General features: G+C 39.3%; 1 protein-coding gene across 1 annotated transcript in view; it reads right to left on the reverse strand.

The window, feature by feature from the left end:
* The window catches only part of zbtb16a (zinc finger and BTB domain containing 16a), a 214,586-nt gene extending 199,439 nt beyond the window's left edge, over window positions 1-15,147 (reverse strand). The window contains exons 1-2 of the mRNA XM_030154173.1: window positions 14,975-15,147; window positions 9,720-11,045 (exon numbers count right to left, since the gene is read on the reverse strand). Of these exons, the coding sequence (XP_030010033.1) occupies window positions 9,720-10,957 (1,238 nt within the window). The 5' untranslated portion in view covers window positions 10,958-11,045; window positions 14,975-15,147. The remainder of the gene's footprint in view (window positions 1-9,719; window positions 11,046-14,974) is intronic.
* Window positions 15,148-20,371: the final 5,224 nt, after the last annotated feature.

Consider the following 20,371-nt stretch of genomic DNA (forward strand, 5'->3'; position numbering starts at 1 on the left):
GATTTATAAATGTAATGTATAAATGTACATAAACCAATATGTAATAACACTATATCATATACCTTGAAAACATCAGCTAACCAGCACTTTAGTCACTTGTTTTCCAATTAATCATATTAAATACTTAACATTTACATTTAATCTGAGGCAGATAATTTGAAAAAAAAAACAAACAAATAATAATAATTTTTAAAAATGTAGACCTGTGGTGTCAAACAGCCTCTAACATCTTTATTTTTCAAAGACTTCTACAGTTCTGAAGACTTGCAAAATTACTTATTTAACATACTGTGTATTGCATAAAGTGGTAAAATATGTACAATATGTATATATGTCAAATATGTGGTTTTTGTGATTTTGATTAGATTTAGTGTGAGCTATTTAGTAACAAAATTGTGCAATACCTCTGTGCTATAGTTAGACCTTCTTCAAGGTTTTCTTCACTTTACATCTTTTACACACACTGTCAGTGCTTTCAGTCGATGAGTCTGAAAACACTGATGGCGTATCAGCGTGCCTTATGGTAGTGGTTATTTTATTTTCTCTTTTTTGTCAACATCTTCTCAGCTAGCATGATAAGTTAGCACCTACATTTTGTGATGTATAATAATTATTTAAATAATAATAATAATAATAATAAGTATTCTTTAAATCAATACTTTTGGTATCTGAGTTTCTCCCAGGTTTCCTCAGAATTTGCTTCTGTATGTTTCCCTGTTTATATTCAACATCCTCCCAACTAGCATTGCTCTCTCAAAGCAAGAATCAATTTGTTGACCAATTTAAAGCAGTACCATAAGTAACCCTTCAACAATAAACGCTCAAAGACACTTTCAGTAACTTTAGTAATTTTGATTTTTCCCATTTTTATGTTGCCTCAAAAAATAAGCATGTGGAGCAATTTATAAGGGGTACAATAACTCTGTTTAACTATTAAAAATTTCTATTTTTGTAGCCTTTTCTGTGCCTTTTGTTTTATTCCAGGCCTAGTATTTGCAGTTTTGTTTTGAAGTTTTTTTTATTGCTATCACTCTCTCTGATAGAATACTATCAGAGAGCAAGGATCCATCTGTTGATTTGATATTTGCATCATTTAAAATGTGAGTTTTTCTCACTTAAAACACATGTACCACATTGTACCAAAAGGCTGGGATCCACCTGTTGAGCGAACACAGCCTGTGGGGCTGTAAAGAACTGGATTAAAGGCTCACACAGCCCCAGTTTCCTACCTGAGAACTCCTTTGTGACAGGTGAAGGTGCAGAGAATGGGGGGTAATTTTTATGACCAGCTTCTTAGCAGGCTGGTATCATTCCATTGGGGCCCCTTGCCAATCTCTGGCAAACCATTCAAGTGGCAACAAAGAGGCTAATTAGAAGCTCTCTTGCTGGAAGCCCAAAGAGGGTTCTAGTTTGATACTTCCCAGGGAGGCTCGGGGGCCTCTGAGGTGGCAATGGCAGGTTTTCACACACACACACACACACACACACACTCTCATACACACTCTCACTCACACTCACACACACACACACACACACACACAGGACATTTGTGAGCACACTTGGTTTGGCCCTTTTGGCTCGAGCACATTTGTGGCCGTCCTCCCTACGGTCTGCCAGAGCGATAGAATCAGAGAGGGGGAACCGACACATCTTCTTTCATGTGGCGGCGACCCAGAGCGGGGATGCTAATGGGATATTGACGGGATTAGAACCCACAGTGTTCAGGTGCTGGGGAACAGAGGCATGGCTCTATGAACTTGAACTAAAACCCACTCAGCTTTTAAGGTCATTTCACTCTAATTCTATTGACTTGTGTCATTTTTAAATAGGAAAGTTGATGCAGGAACCTTATTACAGTAACACCGTCAAGTTTGCCAAATGTTAGAACGCTTTTTAAAAAGTAAAAAAGAATAGAGCATTAAAATAGAGATTAAGCTATTAATTAGTTTTGTAATTGATTAATCTATCAATTATTTTCTTCTACTTGATTCAATTAAGCTGTTATTTGAATAGACAAAAATAAGAGTATAAATATAAAACAGACATGTCGGAAAATGACAAACAACTTATCCTTTTTTCCTGAACCACAAAAACTATAAAAGTGAAAGTATATAAAATATCTATATAGAAATAACAACAACAATAACAACAGTATAAAAGTAAATATGGGAATTATCTATATATAAACAAAAAACAAAGAGACTGCAAACAACTTGTGCATTGCAGTCTTCAACACATTTACGTCCACCTTACTAACTTACTGGCAACTTAAGATGGAACTAAAATACAACTTTGTGTTGATTCAGGCATCATGTGCACCACAATAAGCATTTGTGTGAAACACAACAGTGGAACCAATGTTTGACAGAGAAATTAAGGAACCAAAGCTTTGATTCAGGAAAATTGCAATAATTTTTTTTAAAAAATCGATTCAAGTCAATTAGTCGCTTAATCATTTCAGCTCTACAACAAAAGCTTTCTCATAGCGTCACAACTGGTCTGAGAGCAGCTACAGATACACATCAGGAAGTTAATGCAGATAACACATTTGCATGTCACCTGATAACTGGTTGTAATTAGTACTCCCACCACTACTGTGCACACACACACACAAAAACAATCACACATGGTCACACACTAGGCAAAGTTCCAGTACAGTATGTTATCCTTATCCCTCCCTCCAGACCACAAGGCCCCCAGAGTGACAAAAGATAGGGGCCTCAGTGTGTTCGTTTCATAGCAGCCCCTGCCACAGCACATCAGCAAAGGCCACGTCTGCTGAGCTCTGTTAGCCACACAGAGGCAGCTGCACGCACCGAGTCAAGCTGCTAACTTTTATTGCATAAGCACCTCCCTCCACTCTTATCTCAGGGAGGGAGGCGATCTAATCAGTCGGCTGCCATAGCCACTGTCTGGATATTAGTAACCCCCCTCAGGTCGCCCTCCTCCTGCCTCCCCTTTTAAAACTAAAAAAGGCATTTCTCCTGATGTACGAAGGTGACGACACATGACGACACAGCAAGACGCAATAAAAAGCCTGTGCTGAGGTAACACTGAGGTGTGTGTGTGTGTGTGCGTGTGTGCGTGCGTGTACATGTGTGTCCATTCCACATGATGTAGCCCCCTGTTAAGTCTTTAATCGATACATCTCCCTATCCTGACAGTGAGGACAGAGCCCAGATCTGAGATCAGAGTGATGGCAGTGTAAATCTTTACAGTTCAACCAGAGCCTTTTAAAGCCCGTCTATAATTGGGCCCGGGCCAGCAGCTGCCTCGGCTGTGGCCATCACAGCGGGCCCGGTCAAAGCACCATTTCCTCTGGGGCATAAACAAACACCGCACCTCCAATAAGGGCAAAAAAAAAAAAAGTACCTGTGAGGATAAAAAGCGAGACGATGTGGCAGCCAGACTGGAATAAGCCGTCAGCTTGCCGTTGTCTGTGGTTGAGGTATTTCTTGGAGAGGTGTTTTCGTTGAGTGAGGCTTTTTGTGCTATTGGATTATTACACTATAACATGTACTGTACTCTCTGAGTGCAAGCTGGGGAGACTTAGCTCACTGAGTGATTTCAAATAGAGGGTAATCCACTGCCTTGTAATGGATGCTTTGTTGCTGGGTTGCTTTTAGGAAGCAGGAGAATGCTCGCACAGTTTTACAGGTTAGGATCATGAGCTAGCTGATGCTTTAGTTTGTGTTCTATTTCAGTCTGAAAGTAATATACAGTACACTAAGAGCATGACAGAGGTAAGTAGATGTAGGTGTTTTTACACAGCCTTTTTCTGAACTGCCAGAATAGTTTTCTTAACAAGTAAACTTCTGAATTGGATGACAGAAACACCAAGCAGTTAGCAGAAATATGTTTTGTGTAAGGTATTTATCTGAACATATATTTCAGACATAAGATATCAAAACTTTGACCTGTCAACAATAAGAGCTTCATTTTGCTTTCCTCACATATGAAATGAGTGGTAGTGATAGTGCATTTTCTGTCCACTGCAATAAAACAATTTGAAGAAAGTTTTTTTTTTCCCCATTAGAAATGTAATGTCTTTTAAAGAAAAGTAGACTAATTACAAGAAGATATTTCAGCAAATATTGAGATTTAACATGTAATAAGCCAAAACAATAGCTTGCATAATATTCCAATGGAGGGATTGCTTGCATGAACTTCCTTGAATTTTGTCTGTTTGGTTATATATAAGAACACATAGCTTCTCTCTGTTGGGACTAGTGAATACTCATAAATACAAGCATCACTCACCACCCCTGTGGCAAAAAAACACTTAAATATATTTTGTACTTGTTCCTACCATCAGGCATATAAACCGAAAGTATAGAGAGTGAAAGGCTGTCGCTAGTTATCTTATGGTTACATGGTTTGTGTTGTCTCTGGCAAGTGTTTCACAGTTGGACATCAATGTTGTTTGATGATAAAGGCAGCTACTGTGGTCACAAAGAGGGCGCAGCAGTGGCTGTTGGACTCAAACCCTAACAATGTCTTCAAAACCACCATCAAACGCCCATTCATGTCCTATAGCGCCCAAAAGAAAATCTCAGCCAGTCTGCAGATTTACTCTGCAAATCTGTTGCACATCAAAATCAACTACATGGAGGTTTTTGTTGTTTGGTTGTTTTTTGCTTATTTTCAACTGCTACGTCTCACTAAAGCAATAAAATGACAGAAAGTAAAAACTCCAGAAGACCATGAGATATTGCTGAACGCAGAAAGACTTGTTCCTGTTAAATTTTTCCCAGGTAAAATGTCCTAAGATAAAGGCACATTTCACACACTTCAGTCATTTTAACTATTCAATCTCCACTTTTTTCAGAGAACTTTTTAATAAATTAGAAATCATTGTTCACTAAAAGCACAACTGAAATAATTTATTCATAGGGCAAGGATTTAGGATGTCTGTGGCACATTTAATAGTTGGCAGTTAAACTATGAAAGCACATGTACATGTAGAATCATGGGCCTCATGCATAAATATTTTCATATTCATATCTAATCTCTCTTTCTTTCTTTCTCTTTTTCTTTTTCTTTCTCTTTCTTTCTTTCTGTACAATTGGCTTTATTTGTTAAATCTGCCACATTAGATTCAAGACCTACAGACAGCTGAGAAAATTATCTGCATTAACATAAATGATGAATGAACAGAATGTTAACAGACTCAAAATCGCTTTAAAGTAATCAAATATACAATTACTTATCTTTTTTTTTTTTTTTTAATACAGCAAACTAATTAAACATTTTTCCTACAACAGGTCAGGACCACTAAGAACGGTATTTACACCTAAAAGAAACTAGAATAAAAAGGATGGATATGGTGAGTTTATTTAAGAACAAATGTGACAGTACTAGTGGTTCTTGTCTGAGGCCCAATATCATCAGACTGCAGATTTTCATCACACTTCATGCATATCTGTTAACATTTAACATCCAAACTTCACAATGGAATTTTACAACTGAACTTCTTTAGACTAGACAGTCGGTCATGGTGTGGACATACAGTAAACAAAGCAGGTTAATGGTTGATAGTAATTACAGCACACAAGTGTCAACTCATAAGGAAAAACTATGCATATGTCCCACTGGCCTCAACTCAATGTGCAGAGTATATATGTGTGTCTTAATACAACGTTATCACCTGCTGCAAATGTTATAGACCGCTATCTGAGCTCAATCTGCTCTCGGTTTACTGAGGAGGACTGCCAAGGGTTATCTGTCCCACTGATATGCACAGATAAGGGCCAGGGGCCCGCTGTTTAAACACCTGGGGCCCGGGGTATTAGAGTGCCCTCCGTCCCCCTCCATCCCTACTAAAGGAGAGGAAATGGAAGAGTGAGGCCTCGCTGCCGCTGCTGCCACCGACGAGTGTGCACGCGTGCAGAGGTTAATTTGGGGAGGGTTATTTGCTGTTGTCATGGCCCCCCAGCTTCAAACACTCAATAATAAAATAACATGAGCAAAAACACAGAGCAGAATTTCATTGACTCATCTCATTAATGCCCCCCCCAACCAACTCCAAAAAAAACCACAGCTATATGTTCCAATCCAGAGCAACAGCATTGATGGTTATCAGTAATGTTTAACGGCTATATGCAGGAAAAGCTCCTTTAAAACGGCCTCTTTTTTCACTTATGTGATGTACATTACAGCGAGGGTCACTCATTTGCATGAGAATGGACGATTAAGTGAAAGAGATAAACCCAAGGCTAGTTCCCTTGAATTGGATGCTGTGTTTGGAATACCAAGCAGCGGAGGGCTGTGGTTTTTTTTTTTCTTTCTTTCCCCCACCACTGCAGAATTAGCCCACTGCATCATGCATTTATTTTCCCAACAATCACTCAGGCCCTTCCTGTGTTGATTATTTTCTCAGTGTAAGGGTTACTAAAATATTGCTGTAATCCTGTCTGCCCAAAGCCGCAACAACACTCACCCTGGGCTTCCTTTAAGAAATAAATCTAGGGCTTGTCACTGTGTGTGTGTGTGTGTGTGTGTGTGTGTGTGTGTGTGTGTGTTAGATAGAACTGTGTATACAGAAGGCAAAGTTTTTGCAACATGTGGTCCTGAATTAAGATACTGGATACAGTTTGATATACTTTGGAAAGGTAACAAAGACTTGAGGTCAATTTGGATACATCATATAATCCATCTACTCAAATAACAAGCAATCAAAATTATAAATCTGAACAGAGATTAGATGGTAACTTTTCTGGGTTTCAAAGAAAGTTACTGACTCCAAGGACAAATAATCGGGGTGAAAAATTGAACTAGACTAAGCTATATTTTGTTTGTCTTGTGTTCAGTTCCAGATTTAGTTATCAATTACATCCAGTGGATGTCCAGTGATTCAGATATATTTATTACAATATGTATGATACAGGGGTTATGATTTAGTATATTGCAATACTATACGCAAGGTGATATACTGCAGCATTTCAAAGGTAATTTTAGGGAAACCATCTGTGCAGGATCATTTATCACGGTCTCATCTCTACTTTTTGTGCAGTCTAAGAAAAAAATAGCATTTTCCTACAACAATTTAATAAAAAAAACAATTCTGCTGCAAAACTTTGCATGTAACAGCCTATTAACGAAGGACTAATAAATAACAAAACAAAGACTGAATTCCAGCTTTATAATTTTAATCACAACCATAATAGCCTGGAATTTCATCATCAGTGCATTTCTCTCCTCCAAAACATCATACTGTGATCAGTTTTTCTTACACTTCTCACTCTCCAAAAATGTATCGCTAATTTCCTTGATAAAATAGCAGATATTCCACACATCAGTGTATTCATTCTGGGTGGGGTACTTTTCTGATATGATCCAGGCCACAGAGGAATGAAAGGGAGCAGAAACTAAATTTATACAGGAAGTGGATACTTACTGGTGCATTAATTTTAACACAGACGTGTATACACACACCCACAGACTTCACACTTGTGACCTGTGCCACATCTGGAAACAATTACAGTCATGTTTGACTTGACCTGCTTGCACCAAGTCAACTCTACCAACTTTTTTAGGTGTTTGTTGTAGAAGGCAGCAGTAACCCTGACATAGTGGCTGCTGGGAAATGATGTGTAATTAGTCACAAGGAACATGACTTGGCTTGAGCTGAAGTAAAACATCTAGTGTTTCCATCAAAAAGCAACAGAAGCGGCACAACAGGCCTCACATAGACAAAAATGACTTTATATACTATCAAATGACCCACATTGGAAACTGCAAGGACATTAGGAGCATCTGAATAATCATGCATCTCAGGGTAGCTCAGCAGACCTTTCATGTGCGGATGGCAGAGCAGACAGCGGATGATGCAATGTTTGATTTCTACTCTTCAGGAGGCTGTCAGGACAGCGTGTACAATATTAAACAGTGTCGTGTCGGTGTATCAACCAGCCTAAATTAACCCATTAGTATGCTACGGGGCGAAGCGGCAAGATCAATGCATGAAACGGTTTGGAAATCTCCTTTGATACAAGATTTCCCAGCTTGAACGAATTGATGAAATTCCTCTTGAAACACAGGCAACCATTTCACATGCCAGACTTTTCTCAAGACAGAGACGAGTGCAGACTGTCTTTTACATGCTGAGACCACAATACATATCTAAAACAAAGGTCATAGTTCATTGTAAAACTGTTGTTGAGTCCTGCTTAGATAGTGTCAGTTCATGCAAAAACCAGCCTTAATGTTCAATCAATAATGAGCACTTATCATGAAGGCTGCTCAAATTTGAACATTTGTTTAGGTAAATGCCAAAACCACAATGCTACTTATTTAACAGTGAGTGCAGCACCAGGTTTATGAAAAAAGGAGAAAAAAAGAAAAAACACTCAACAAGTTACTCTGAGGCTGCACACAAGGACACTTCATTTTGGGGTAAAAGCCAGGTAATATTCTGCATTTTCTAAAGACAGCATTGAGACTGATTTAGACACAGAGGAGTGCGGCTGAAACTGTGGAGCTCTCAACCTTGCACTATAGGACAGCAACACAAAGCATGATCGGATGGGTGACAGGGTTCAAATCCTTAAGTGAACCACTGTGTATTCACGCTGATTTAACCAAACATTGCAGGGTGAGATGATGGACTTTGAGACAAGACCAGCCTCCAGTCACAAATATATTAATGCTGCAGAATTCATAAAACATCATGCAAGCACATTCTGCAAGGTTATTGTAATCTATACAACAGTTGATCTTCCCAATAATGACAAAAGTTCGTATCTTTACATTTATTTTCATGCCCTAATTGAAGCACAATTCCATTGCCTGTCCACTGTCCTAGCGCCACCTCTTTGTCTAAGAGCAGTGGTTCAGGACTCATTTCCTGGCCTGACAGTCTACTCTAATTATCAAGCTAATAAGAGCCCCCCTTGTGCCGTTATGGGAGAAGAGGAAGGGAGTCAGGTCCAGGATGGCGGGGACCACTTTGGTAAGTGTGTGTGATAGCTGCCGCCCACATCTCAGAAGGTGTGACTAATGGCCTAAGACAGTGTTACGACAGCAGTCACCTGGGCAGGCCGGGCGCTTCTGAAGGACTGGATCTGTGGGCCTCAGCTGCTAAATACTCACAAAGGATCATTTATACATTACACAAATACAGGTGGGTTATTTTTTAATCACAGTAACTGGATGTTTTATGCTAATACCATGCATTTTCTCCCCAAAGAAGCAACGCAAATGAACCACAAATCCCTACTGTGTATTCACATCCTATGTCGGAAACAGGTGATTTATATCAAAGCCAGGATTCTCAAAATATTCACATAAATAATAGTTGTCACTGATATTTGTTGTTATCTACAACTAAACCTCTTAACATCCACCCTATTCAGGAAATCATGACGTCAAGCTAATAGATAATTTAACTTTTGTCAATGGTTTCAAAAAAGTATAAAGATGTGACGCATGTATCGAACTTCATCTGACAAGGAACATACTTTTATATCTATTATTATGTTTTTCATGTGGTTAAACCTCAGCCAAAACTATATCAGTTCAAATATGGCTTCAATGCAACCCTAACCCTAAGTTTTAAATGATTCTTAAGTGACCTGGTGGATGTTGAGAAGTTAGAAAGGAAGGATTTGTATTACCAAATGACTGCCAAATCATTACAAAGGGGGTAAATGAAAATCAGTTGGAAAGGGCCTTAAACTCTGAGGCCAAACAACTTTGCAAGCAAGAAAACTTGGGCTTACCTGTGCTGCTCCACAGCTTCATTATCTGGTAGTTCTGCACCACAAACATTGCACCGTTCATGCTGGTTCCTGCCGTCTGGTTTCATCCCCACCGCCAGCTCCCCTAGTTTGTTGAAGAACTCTCTCTGGATGAAGCTCTGGGGCAGGAGTCCCCCATATGCACTGAAGTCCATTGACATAGCCAGGGCTGGGGACATGGGCAAAGCAGAGGCCATGGACGCTGGCATAGACATGATGGTCTCTGACTTGTGATTGACTGGCAGGGAGTATAGTGAAGCCAGGTGTTTCTCTGTCATTCCAGCCATAGCTTCAAGCCCCATCTGGCTGATGTCTCCCGGTGGAACACCCATGCCATCATCACGGACATAATGCAGCTCACGGGCACTGGTGATCACACTGCTTCTGGTTGGTGTTCCAGGACCATCTCGATTCCTGTCCTCACTGCTTCGCTCTCCATTGCTGGAGGCGCTGGACTCCATGTTTTGAGGGCTTTCATGGCCATTGCCACCCATGTCCACTTGCATCATTTCTGTCTTGATCTCAGTCATGAGGTGGTGTGAGTTACCATGAGCAAGGTGTTCACCGCCAAAGCCCTGCTGAAGCAGGGACTGGCCAATGCTCATCAGGCTGTCCACAGCAGCTTTGGTAGGACTCAGAGTGGAGACACCAAAAGAGGTGGAGACTGAGGGGCTCTGGTCCACCATACCAGCCATGGTGGAGACCTGTTGGGTAGCTGACGGATAAGGACTCTCCATGGAATGCTTTTTGGAGTTCTTGGCTCCATTGTGGCCTTTGCGATCGTCCTCCTCCTCTGTGCTCCCATCATTGACACTGACCTCCACATCATTTTCATCAGATGACTGGATGGTTTCCAGAATCTTGAGGCATTGCTCTTCCAAATATTCAATTTCCAGGATCTCTGCTGCATATAGCAGGTCATCTAAATCCTCCACCTTGGCCTGGAGCGTGGCAGTGTAAGCATACTCCAAAATCTGCTGGAAGGTCTTTGGTGAAAGAAAGTCCAGGGTGTAATGCTGGCTGCTGCGGTGGAAGAGGATCTCAAACATTTTGCTGGTGCAGGCTAGCACAGTCCGATGTGCATGGAACTCCTGGCTGTCAACCATGATGACCACGTCACACAGAGTCCCAGCCAGACGCATCTGGTTGGCCTTCTGCAAGAGGGCGGTGGGGTGGTTGGGGTTCTGGAGCTGTATCATACCCATTTTAGTTAAATCCATTATGTCGATGTGATCCACGAGGCCGACTCATGAGGCTTGCCTTCCCCGCTCAGCAGTGTTTTAGCGATTTTTGTAAACAAGACAAAACCTATATGGAGGGAGAGAAAGAAAGTCAGTTGAATTGTGATACACCAGCAAAAATGGACCAAACCTACAAAAAAATGTTAATATATATATATATATATATATATATATATATATACACACACTTGTAAAAACAAATTTGAATAAAATGAATACATTAATTGACAAATTACAAATAAGTTAACTGATAAAGACCAGAACATCTACAGCCAACCAAAAGTAACTACTGATATATTAAGTAACTGTTGATCCACTAATCCTATCAATGCATGTAAATAAGTGGTGCAAAACGCAGTTTGTCATCTTTTTATGATCATCAGATATGACCCATTTAGACGTTCAGAGGCTCCGTAGTGAACATGGAAACACTGTCATCTTGTACAACATTGATTTACCAGTAAAACCCCTGGAGTTTGATAAATGACAGTGGATGGACTCACTTGTTTTTATGTTCTGTTAATGATATATTTTGTTGGAAGTCACTTTTTTCTCCTTTTTTCCTCATTTGATCTAATAAACATTTAATTTACTCCCAGCTTTTATGAACGTCTACAGGATCAGTAACTCAAATATAAGAAAATACCTGATTTTCAGTGAAAAATGCAGACGATAATATTATACTAAATAGTGATAAATCACTTGGGAAAGGCCAAAAAAATTATTTGGAAGTTGTGACAAAAATAGTTGTGGGTCTTTAAAGATTAATCTGTCACATTTTTGTGATCAAAGTCTGCTGGGTAATGCATTTTTAAAATATAAATGTACTTGAGGTTGAATTGTATTTTGTATTTTGATGATAGCCATTTTAGGGTTAAGTCGCTGGATTTTCAAATTGCAAACATGGTGCGGGAATGGTAAACACTCAGTGCACTGTTATTGTTCTCAAAATGAGCAGAGAGTATTGACTGTAGACTTTCTGAAGGGAGACAATTTGTGTGGTGTCCGAAAGGCTGCCTGTGCATACCAATCACTCCAACATATGTTATGTTAAAAAGATGTCTTCATTGGGGTTATCTGACAGGGATGTACAGCACTTAAACAAGTGTGAATTGTGGATGTTTTTTTCACGGCTGTTTGGCAACACAAAGAGCATCAGCAGCCTTTCTGAAATTAAATAGCATCTTACTCAGTATTCCCATCACAGACGGGAGCAGAGAGCAGCGGCCAGAAATGGGTGGAAGGAAAGCAGGACGAAGCGAAAGCAGCACAACGCTGCAGCACCAAAACCTCTGCTCTACTCTTACACTCACCAACATTACAAAGAAAAAAATAGTCTCTGTGACTGCTTTTACTATTCATGTCAACAGGCAACATGTGGATGTCCATCACATTTTAAACATACTATGATTTCACTGAAATAATAAGCTCAACGAGTTCCATAAATAATGTTGTGACTGGGCCGATGTGTCCTTTAAATTAATTTGTGCCACTGAGTCTGTTGCTGCTAAGTTGATTATTTACCTTAAACTGCAACATGTTAACACTGCAGCTCTAATTTACAGCATATAATGGCCTATGGTCGAAAGGTGTAGTTTGTTCCCTTCATTATCCTGCAACATAAATAGTCCTGCAACTATATTTGCCTTACATGAATGAATGAGTAACAGCCAAATATCTTCATTCACTCACACCTTGAATCTTTTCCTTTACCAAGTCAAAATGTAAAGTTACTCATTAATTTAGACAAATCAGTTGGTTGAGATATTTTTCCTTTCTGTTGAGAAATATCAGAATTTTCACACTGATGTGACATTTAAACTCTGTTCATAAACCTAATTTTACTCTGCACTTAAATGTCCTTTTACACTTTCACTACACTGAACATTACAGTTAATTTTGCACCTTACAGTTTAATTTCCCAGGTTTATTTTACCCAGGTCTGTTTTGTTTTTTTTTTTTTTTTTTTTTTTTTTTTACTGTCATGCTGCTGTACTGAAATCTATCTATCTATCTATCTATCTATCTATCTATCTATCTATCTATCTATCTATCTATGTTTCAAAAAGAATTCAACCATAAAGACAATAAACTGAATTGAGTGTAAGCATGTCTTTCACTTCCTACCCATTTGAGAACAAAACAGACAGAAAAAAAAGAGGAAAAAAAATACGTTTCAAGTAAAGACCGCTTTTGTCTTTTTTTTTCTTTAATACACTGAACAAACCTCATACCTGAACACAAAAACGCACAGCAACAAAGAATGTAAGGCGTGCTATCAATTACATTCTGCCGAATGTAAAATAATGTATGTATTTAATAAATAAATAAATAAATAAAGCTGGAGCCTTTTGTTTGTGCTATATAAATCATCCACCTTGTTTTCGGACACTGGACAGTTTAACGTCACATTGATAGAATCGATATTGGTTGGTGGGAAATGATGAAACTAGAGGTAAGGTACGGAACTTAGCTGAGCCTCAGTCAGCAGAGGTCAACCCTAAAACCAGACATTATCTTTATTACAGGTATGCCAATAGTAGCGATTTACGGCCCAGTGAATGATCAATGCTTGTTGCGCTCCGGAGGCTTCCACGCACACTCACTGGAACACAATGTAAAGTTCCTGTTTGGGGACTTAAAGCTCTCTATTAATAAAGGACAGCGCTACGTGCGTCTAGACAGCGTTAATATCAGCCAGTCGCCTCAGACACATTCTACAGCGCCGTGTGCATTATGCAAAACATCACGCACTACATTAAGTACATTAAGTCTGGAGAGGTTTTCTTCCCTGGAGGACAATGTAGAAGCGCTGACAATAACCACATCAGGGCAGACTTGTTCACAGAAAAGGCAGCATAATCAATCTGATCACGAGTTTTCTGCCATAGCGCGCCTTGGAGACCCAGCCACAACAGGAATAAACAGCGTTTCAATATTCCAGACATGAGCCCGCACTGGTACGCACGCAAATGTGGGAAAGACGCACGGAGAGACGGGAGAAAGAGACGGCGGTACAGCGGCTCCAAGAGACAACAGACTAAAAAAAAGTAGGTAGAGACAGACAGCTGCCATGATCCGCCGCCGATCCGAGCCCGTGTCTGATCCACGCACAGGTGGACTTTGTTTGGGCTGAGTGGAATCCTCAAATGCCGCTCGGTTGGATTCGCGCGGAGCGGCGACGGATCGAAAGGAGAAACGAGAGAAAGAGTGAAAGCAGAAGAGACAGAAAGAGATCAGACAGTCTCGATAACAAATCAATTTGCCATTGCATCTGTTAGCAGTTCCCTACCTCACCTCACACTACACCGCTGCGCGTGCTACTGCAAGCCCGTATTTGGGAACCAGTCTAACGTGCTTGTCAATCAATTAGTCCAGTGTGCGGACTGGACCGGACTGGGCACCGGGTCTGGGCTCGTTTCCAGTCCAGTGACCAGTGTCCCCAGTCCCTCACCATGATGTCATCACGGCTAAAATGAGCCTGACTGGTGCGTCTGGAGGCTCAACAACTGTCAAGAGTGTCGCTGCCTAAAATTGCATAATTTCCACTAAAATGAGCAAACGCGATTTCTGCTCCAGAGGAGTCACATGGAGCGAGGCGTCATATGTTGTCTGGTTCCCGGTGAAACACCCAGACCTCACGTCCTCTGGCTGCGATCTCCAGCATACTAAAACCAGACCGAGTGCGGGGGGGTTACGTCAACCTTAACATCTCTACAATCCGCTACTGTGCGCTAATGCAAACTTCAACACCTTGCAGCGCAATCAGGTAAACACTTGTTTTCAACAAGCGCCCCGGTGCGCACGTTCCAACTTGCGTGCCAAAGTCGCGTTTACTGTTAACTTCAGCATGAGGTTGAACGGGGACAAGCAACACACGAGCCACGGCGATATAAATGCATCAAAACATCCACATGGTAAATGAAAGTAGACAGAGAAAAACAGTGGCATGCGCATGCAGAGAAGCGGGTCTGTCACTTGTCGCGTTGTACTCACCTAAGTTGCACGCGTTTTGATTCCGTATAGTGTAAAGGGGGAATGGGGCTACAGCATAGTAAGGCAGTTCGCAGTACCCGCTCTCTCAACACGCACTAACTCCTTTCTTCTCTCGCCTTAGCAAATCAACACGGCGCTGACGTCAACGCAGCCAGTCAGCCAGACGAGCAGCAGCAGCAGCAGCAGCAGCAGCAGTCAGGCGGGCGGCCGGCGCTGCGCTCAGCTCAGCCCCGCACAGACCAACACTGAGAAAGTGAGACACCTAGGGGGCTGTCTCATGTCAAACGGCTGTGTTACAGTGTGCCACAGGAAGGTGAGCTGCTCTACCCCCCCCCCCCCCCCCCAATACTCGCCACCGTTGGAGGATTCCTCCTCCTTCAGCCAAGGCCACACTGGTTCATTCTGGGGCACATGGATAAAGTTAAGATGGGAACCCCTGAAGTTACCTGGAATCATTTCCACATCATTCACTCTCAGAGCAGCAGTCATCCCTCCAGCTCCCAAGAAGCTGGTTAGAGCTACAGCTATCAATGATTTTGGTAATCAATTAATCTATTGATAATTTTCTTCAGTTCGATTTGATTACATTATAATTTGAATCGGCAAAAAAATTGTAAAAATATGAAACAGACATGTCTGAAAATGACAAACCACTTGTTCCTCGTTCTAGAACCAGCTGAAACATTCACTCATTCATTCATTCATTCATTTTCTGAACCTGCTTTATCCTCATGAGGGTCATGGGGGTCACTGGAGCCTATCCCAGCTACTTATGGGCGAAGGTGGGATACACCCTGGACATGTCGCCAGTTCATTGCAGGGCTGACATATAGAGACAAACAATCACTCTCACATTCACACCTATGGGCAATTTAGATTAACCAATTAACCTATCAGTGTATGTCTTTGGATGGTGGGAGGAAGCCGGAGTACCCAGCCAGCTGACACAGCAACCTCAAAAAGTATAAAAGTAAAAGGATATATATATATATATATATATATATACACACACACACACACACACACACAAACTAGAAAAGCACTCAGAGTGCAGACTTCTGCCAAGGCACATCAGTGGTGCCACAACCCCCCCCTCGATCACCACCAAATTTTAATCATTTGTTCCTTGTGCCAGTATCAAGATTTCCTGAAATTTTCATCCAAATCTGTCCATAACTTTTTGAGTTATCTTGCATACGAACAGATAGACAGACAGGCAGACAAAAACATAACCTCCTTGGCAGAGGTAATAACAACAATGACAACAGTACAAAAGTAGGCTGTATAGAAAAGTATCTATGGATATAGAAAAATATCTAAAGAAATATCTATAAATAAAAAACTACAAACAAGTCAAATGACATCTACAAACAATATGTGCACTGCAGTCTTCAACACATTTGTAACCAACTTACAAACAACTTAAGATGGAACTAACATAAAACTTTGTGTTGATCCTGGCGTCATGTGCATCACAATAAGCGGCCATGTGAAACACAACAGAGGAACCAATGTTTAAGGAAACGGAGCTCTGATTCAGGAAAATTGTAATCAAATATTTTTTTTAATTGACTCTAGTTGATTAATTGATTAATTATTTCAGCACTAATTTCCACATCATTCACTCTCAGGGCAACTGTCATCTCTCCAGGTCCCAGCAAACCTAATATGTTTGAGATGGACAGTATGGAACATCTCACACATGCTGAGAAGTAGACTTACATTTAGTACCTTTTGTCCCCTCAGATCCTCTTCACATTGTTTTTTTTGTCCTCCTGCTGTAGAAAATACAAAGAAAGTTCAATAAGACTCACTGTCTTTCACAACATGAAACCAAAATGAACAAGAATGAACTGAGTAACAAACACTATGAACACAAAATGAGCACGGTAATCAATAAAATGAAAAAAACAATTAGAAATAACACTCTCAGTATGTCTCCTTTGGTAGATGAGTGTTTTACTTCTTATCTTCATTTAACACTGAGATGAAAAAGAGATTTCTAAACAATGTGTTAAAAAGTGTGAGGCATTTGAATATAATCCTGACTTTATTTAATGTGGGACATGGGGTAAAAATGGACAGGCCTTAAAAGCTGGACATCTGGTCACCCTATTCGTCTATGACTGACCAGTCATGCTTTATTTGTCTTAAATTAGAAATAGACATTGTGCAATCACACAATATTTTAGGTACTATCCTTATTTGGTGGAAGTTGGTGCCAATATTGGGTGAGGTTTGTCAGACTTTTATAGTTCAGGAAAATGAACCCCAAAACTAAAAATCACTCCATAGACCTGGATTTTTTTTTTTTTTTTTTTTTTTTTTAATCAGTTTGGTGATCAATTCAGGATTTATTGATTAAATAAGTTGACTTGTTTCAGATTTGCAGTATTTATTTAGGCATTCATTACTTTGTTTCTAATAAAGTGTTAACTTAAATAAATTTTCAGATTCAGATATTCAGTATGATAAGTAAAAGAAATACACAATATAAATATACATGAATAAGTGTAAGTAACATTCTAATTCAGATGTGCAAAGTGTGCTTTCAGTATCCACATCTTAATTGGGGGGATTGGATATAGATACATTCTGAATGTGACAGCTGTCATGTAAACAGTCTTTTCTGTTAAAAAAAATTCTGAATTTTGCCATTTCTTTTCCAAATCCAGTATTTTCAGATGTGCTACCTCCATTTCCAGTCAGATGAAACAGAGACCACAATCCACCTACTTCTGAGCAACATGCCAAAGGATCTCAAAAGATTTCTGCATCTGACCTAAAATTGAGAGCGTAACCTTTCCAAGTAGGCAGTTAAGAGGAAGCTGTGTTCAGTGTGCAACATCTGCAACAGTGGAAAACTTTGAAATTCCACTATTTTTAAGTGCAGAAGGCCGAGCTATGTATATTTTGTGCATGTCAACATGTCTGACAAATGAAGATGCCCTCCCTCCACCTCCCCAAACATTACATATTATATGGGGGGGGGGGGGGGGGGGGTTGAACAATGTATTTGAACTACATTGTGAAAGTGAATTGTGAATTTCTTGGAAATTCGTCTTCATTTGTTTTGTAAAATGAAAAACAATCCCACCAAGCATGTTTTTCATTAGGAAAGTGGAAATAATCTGTAATAATCTATCTCAATGAGTTAGATTTAACCAATAACAAACAAAAACAACCCTGCATAATAACCTATCAGCACAAGAAGATGGTTCTCCTTATTTTAACTGTGGCATCACTTGAATAACTTCACCATAAGAATACCTTTTATCAGGGCTGTCAAACTCATATTAGTTCAGGTTCCACATTCAGCCCAATATGACCGTAAATGGGCCAGACCAGTAAAATAATCTGTAATCTATGTTTTAGAGGGACAAAGTAAAATTACATGATGAAAATGTTTACATTCACAAACTATCCTTTAAAAAATGTGGATAATCTGAACATCCATGAATAAATTGAAATTGCTTAAGGAAATTAAGTGTAAGTTTAACAATATTAAGCCTCAGTTTATCATTTGCACATGTGCATTACAGATCGCAGTGACTCTACAAATACACAGATCATTTAGTAACAGGTTTAATACTGTTCAAATTCTCTGAAGACATTTCAGGCTGTACATATTTGTTCAGGTTATTCACATTTTTTGTGAAGGAATAGTTTGTAAATGTAAACATTTTCATGTAATTTTACTTTTACTTGACTGTTAATGTTTTCAGTGTAATTTTTTGCATTTCACAAATTCATCTGACAGGCTGAACTTGGCAGGTCGGTTTTGGCCCATGGGCCACATGTTTGACATCCCTGTGTTAAATTACTCTTGTTTTTTTAACAACTGTTTTTATTCCTTTAGTACAAGTACAATTTGCATACATTTTGACTCTGGTCTTTGCTATAAAACCCATTATGGTCTTTTAGTGGCTAAACATTTATTGTAGTTTTAACAACCTGTGGCCAAATGTCTATGTACAGAACTTGAGTGTTTTTTTTTTTCCTTGAAAATCCTTCTGTTTGCTCCTTAGTTCTTCAGTCTCACACTGATCAACACTCATGTTTGTTTGCTGAAATTACTAACCTCAAGAGTTTTTGTAAAATTGTAATCCCTGGTTGCTGTCTTTTCAACTCAAATTTAAAAAAAATTCAGTTTCAGTTTTGCTGAATTGAAGCTTTGTTTCCTTAATTTTGCTGTCACTAAACATTGGTTCCACTGTTGTGTTTCACACGGATGCTTATTGTGACGCACATTATGCCAGGACCAACCTAAACAACATGGAGCATAGCTCAGAAGAGACAAAGACAAAAAGGCAGAAAATGTCTATATGCTCACTTTTCTTCATCAGAACCATCATTTACTCCTTATACTTTGAAGCTTTCACACAAACATTAAAAATATTTCTTTTTTTCAGTTGTGTGTTAGTTCCATCTTAAATTGTTAGTAAGTTGGATACAAATGTGTTGAAGACTGCAGTGCACATATTGTTTGCAGATGTCATTGACTTATTTATTGTTGTTTATATCTATGGATATTTTATATACTGTATACTTTTAAAATGTTGTTATTGTTGTTGTTATTTCTATATAGATATTTTTTATGTATCCTTTAAAAAAATACCAAAACATCCACATTAGCGTGGATGGGGCATTAGTTTAGATTTTGGTTATATACTATAACCCAACTACAAAAGTAGCAATGCTGACATCAAAACCTGCTCATATTGGATATCAATTTGATAGATATTTTGATCGAACAAAAATTGAAATCATAGCTTCAAACTAGATTTAAATGTTCAAGATTTGTTGGTGCTGGCATGACGTTTGTGTTGAAGTCTGGTTTGTACAGGAAGTTCATTATGTCATCTAGCTCCATTACTAAGCTAACAACTGTCTCTGGATCTGTAATAACTGCAGGTTTACTTATTTATTTATTATACATAGAGCTAATGCTTTGTTTTTCCTTGTTTTTCCCGAGTTCTTCAGTTTCTCTCTTCTTTCAATGGTAGCTACCGTTAGCACAATAATGGAGTTAACTAGTGTCAACAAGTCACAACATACAACAACTTATAAATACATCCAAGTCTTGTCATATTGAGCCTATAACTGTTTTAATGAAGATGTAGCTGTGGTTATTATTTAGTTGCATAAAACTATACCTATGAGATGGTTATAGCTTTATAGCCAAAAATAGTCTATTAAAAAATATAGCAATGTTGTTAGACTGTGCAATTTGTCTGTCATTATTTTGTTATGTTCAAGAAAATGATTGTAAGGTATACACAAACAGCCTCCTACATACGATACTAACAGTTCTTTGTATGATTAGAATAATAGTTTTTCAAAAGCTGGGGCAAATGGAGTCACTTTTTAAAAATGGCCTAAAGTCTATGCACTGGA

Source organism: Sphaeramia orbicularis, chromosome 14 (assembly GCF_902148855.1).
Source record: "Sphaeramia orbicularis chromosome 14, fSphaOr1.1, whole genome shotgun sequence".
Lineage (NCBI taxonomy): Eukaryota > Metazoa > Chordata > Actinopteri > Kurtiformes > Apogonidae > Sphaeramia > Sphaeramia orbicularis.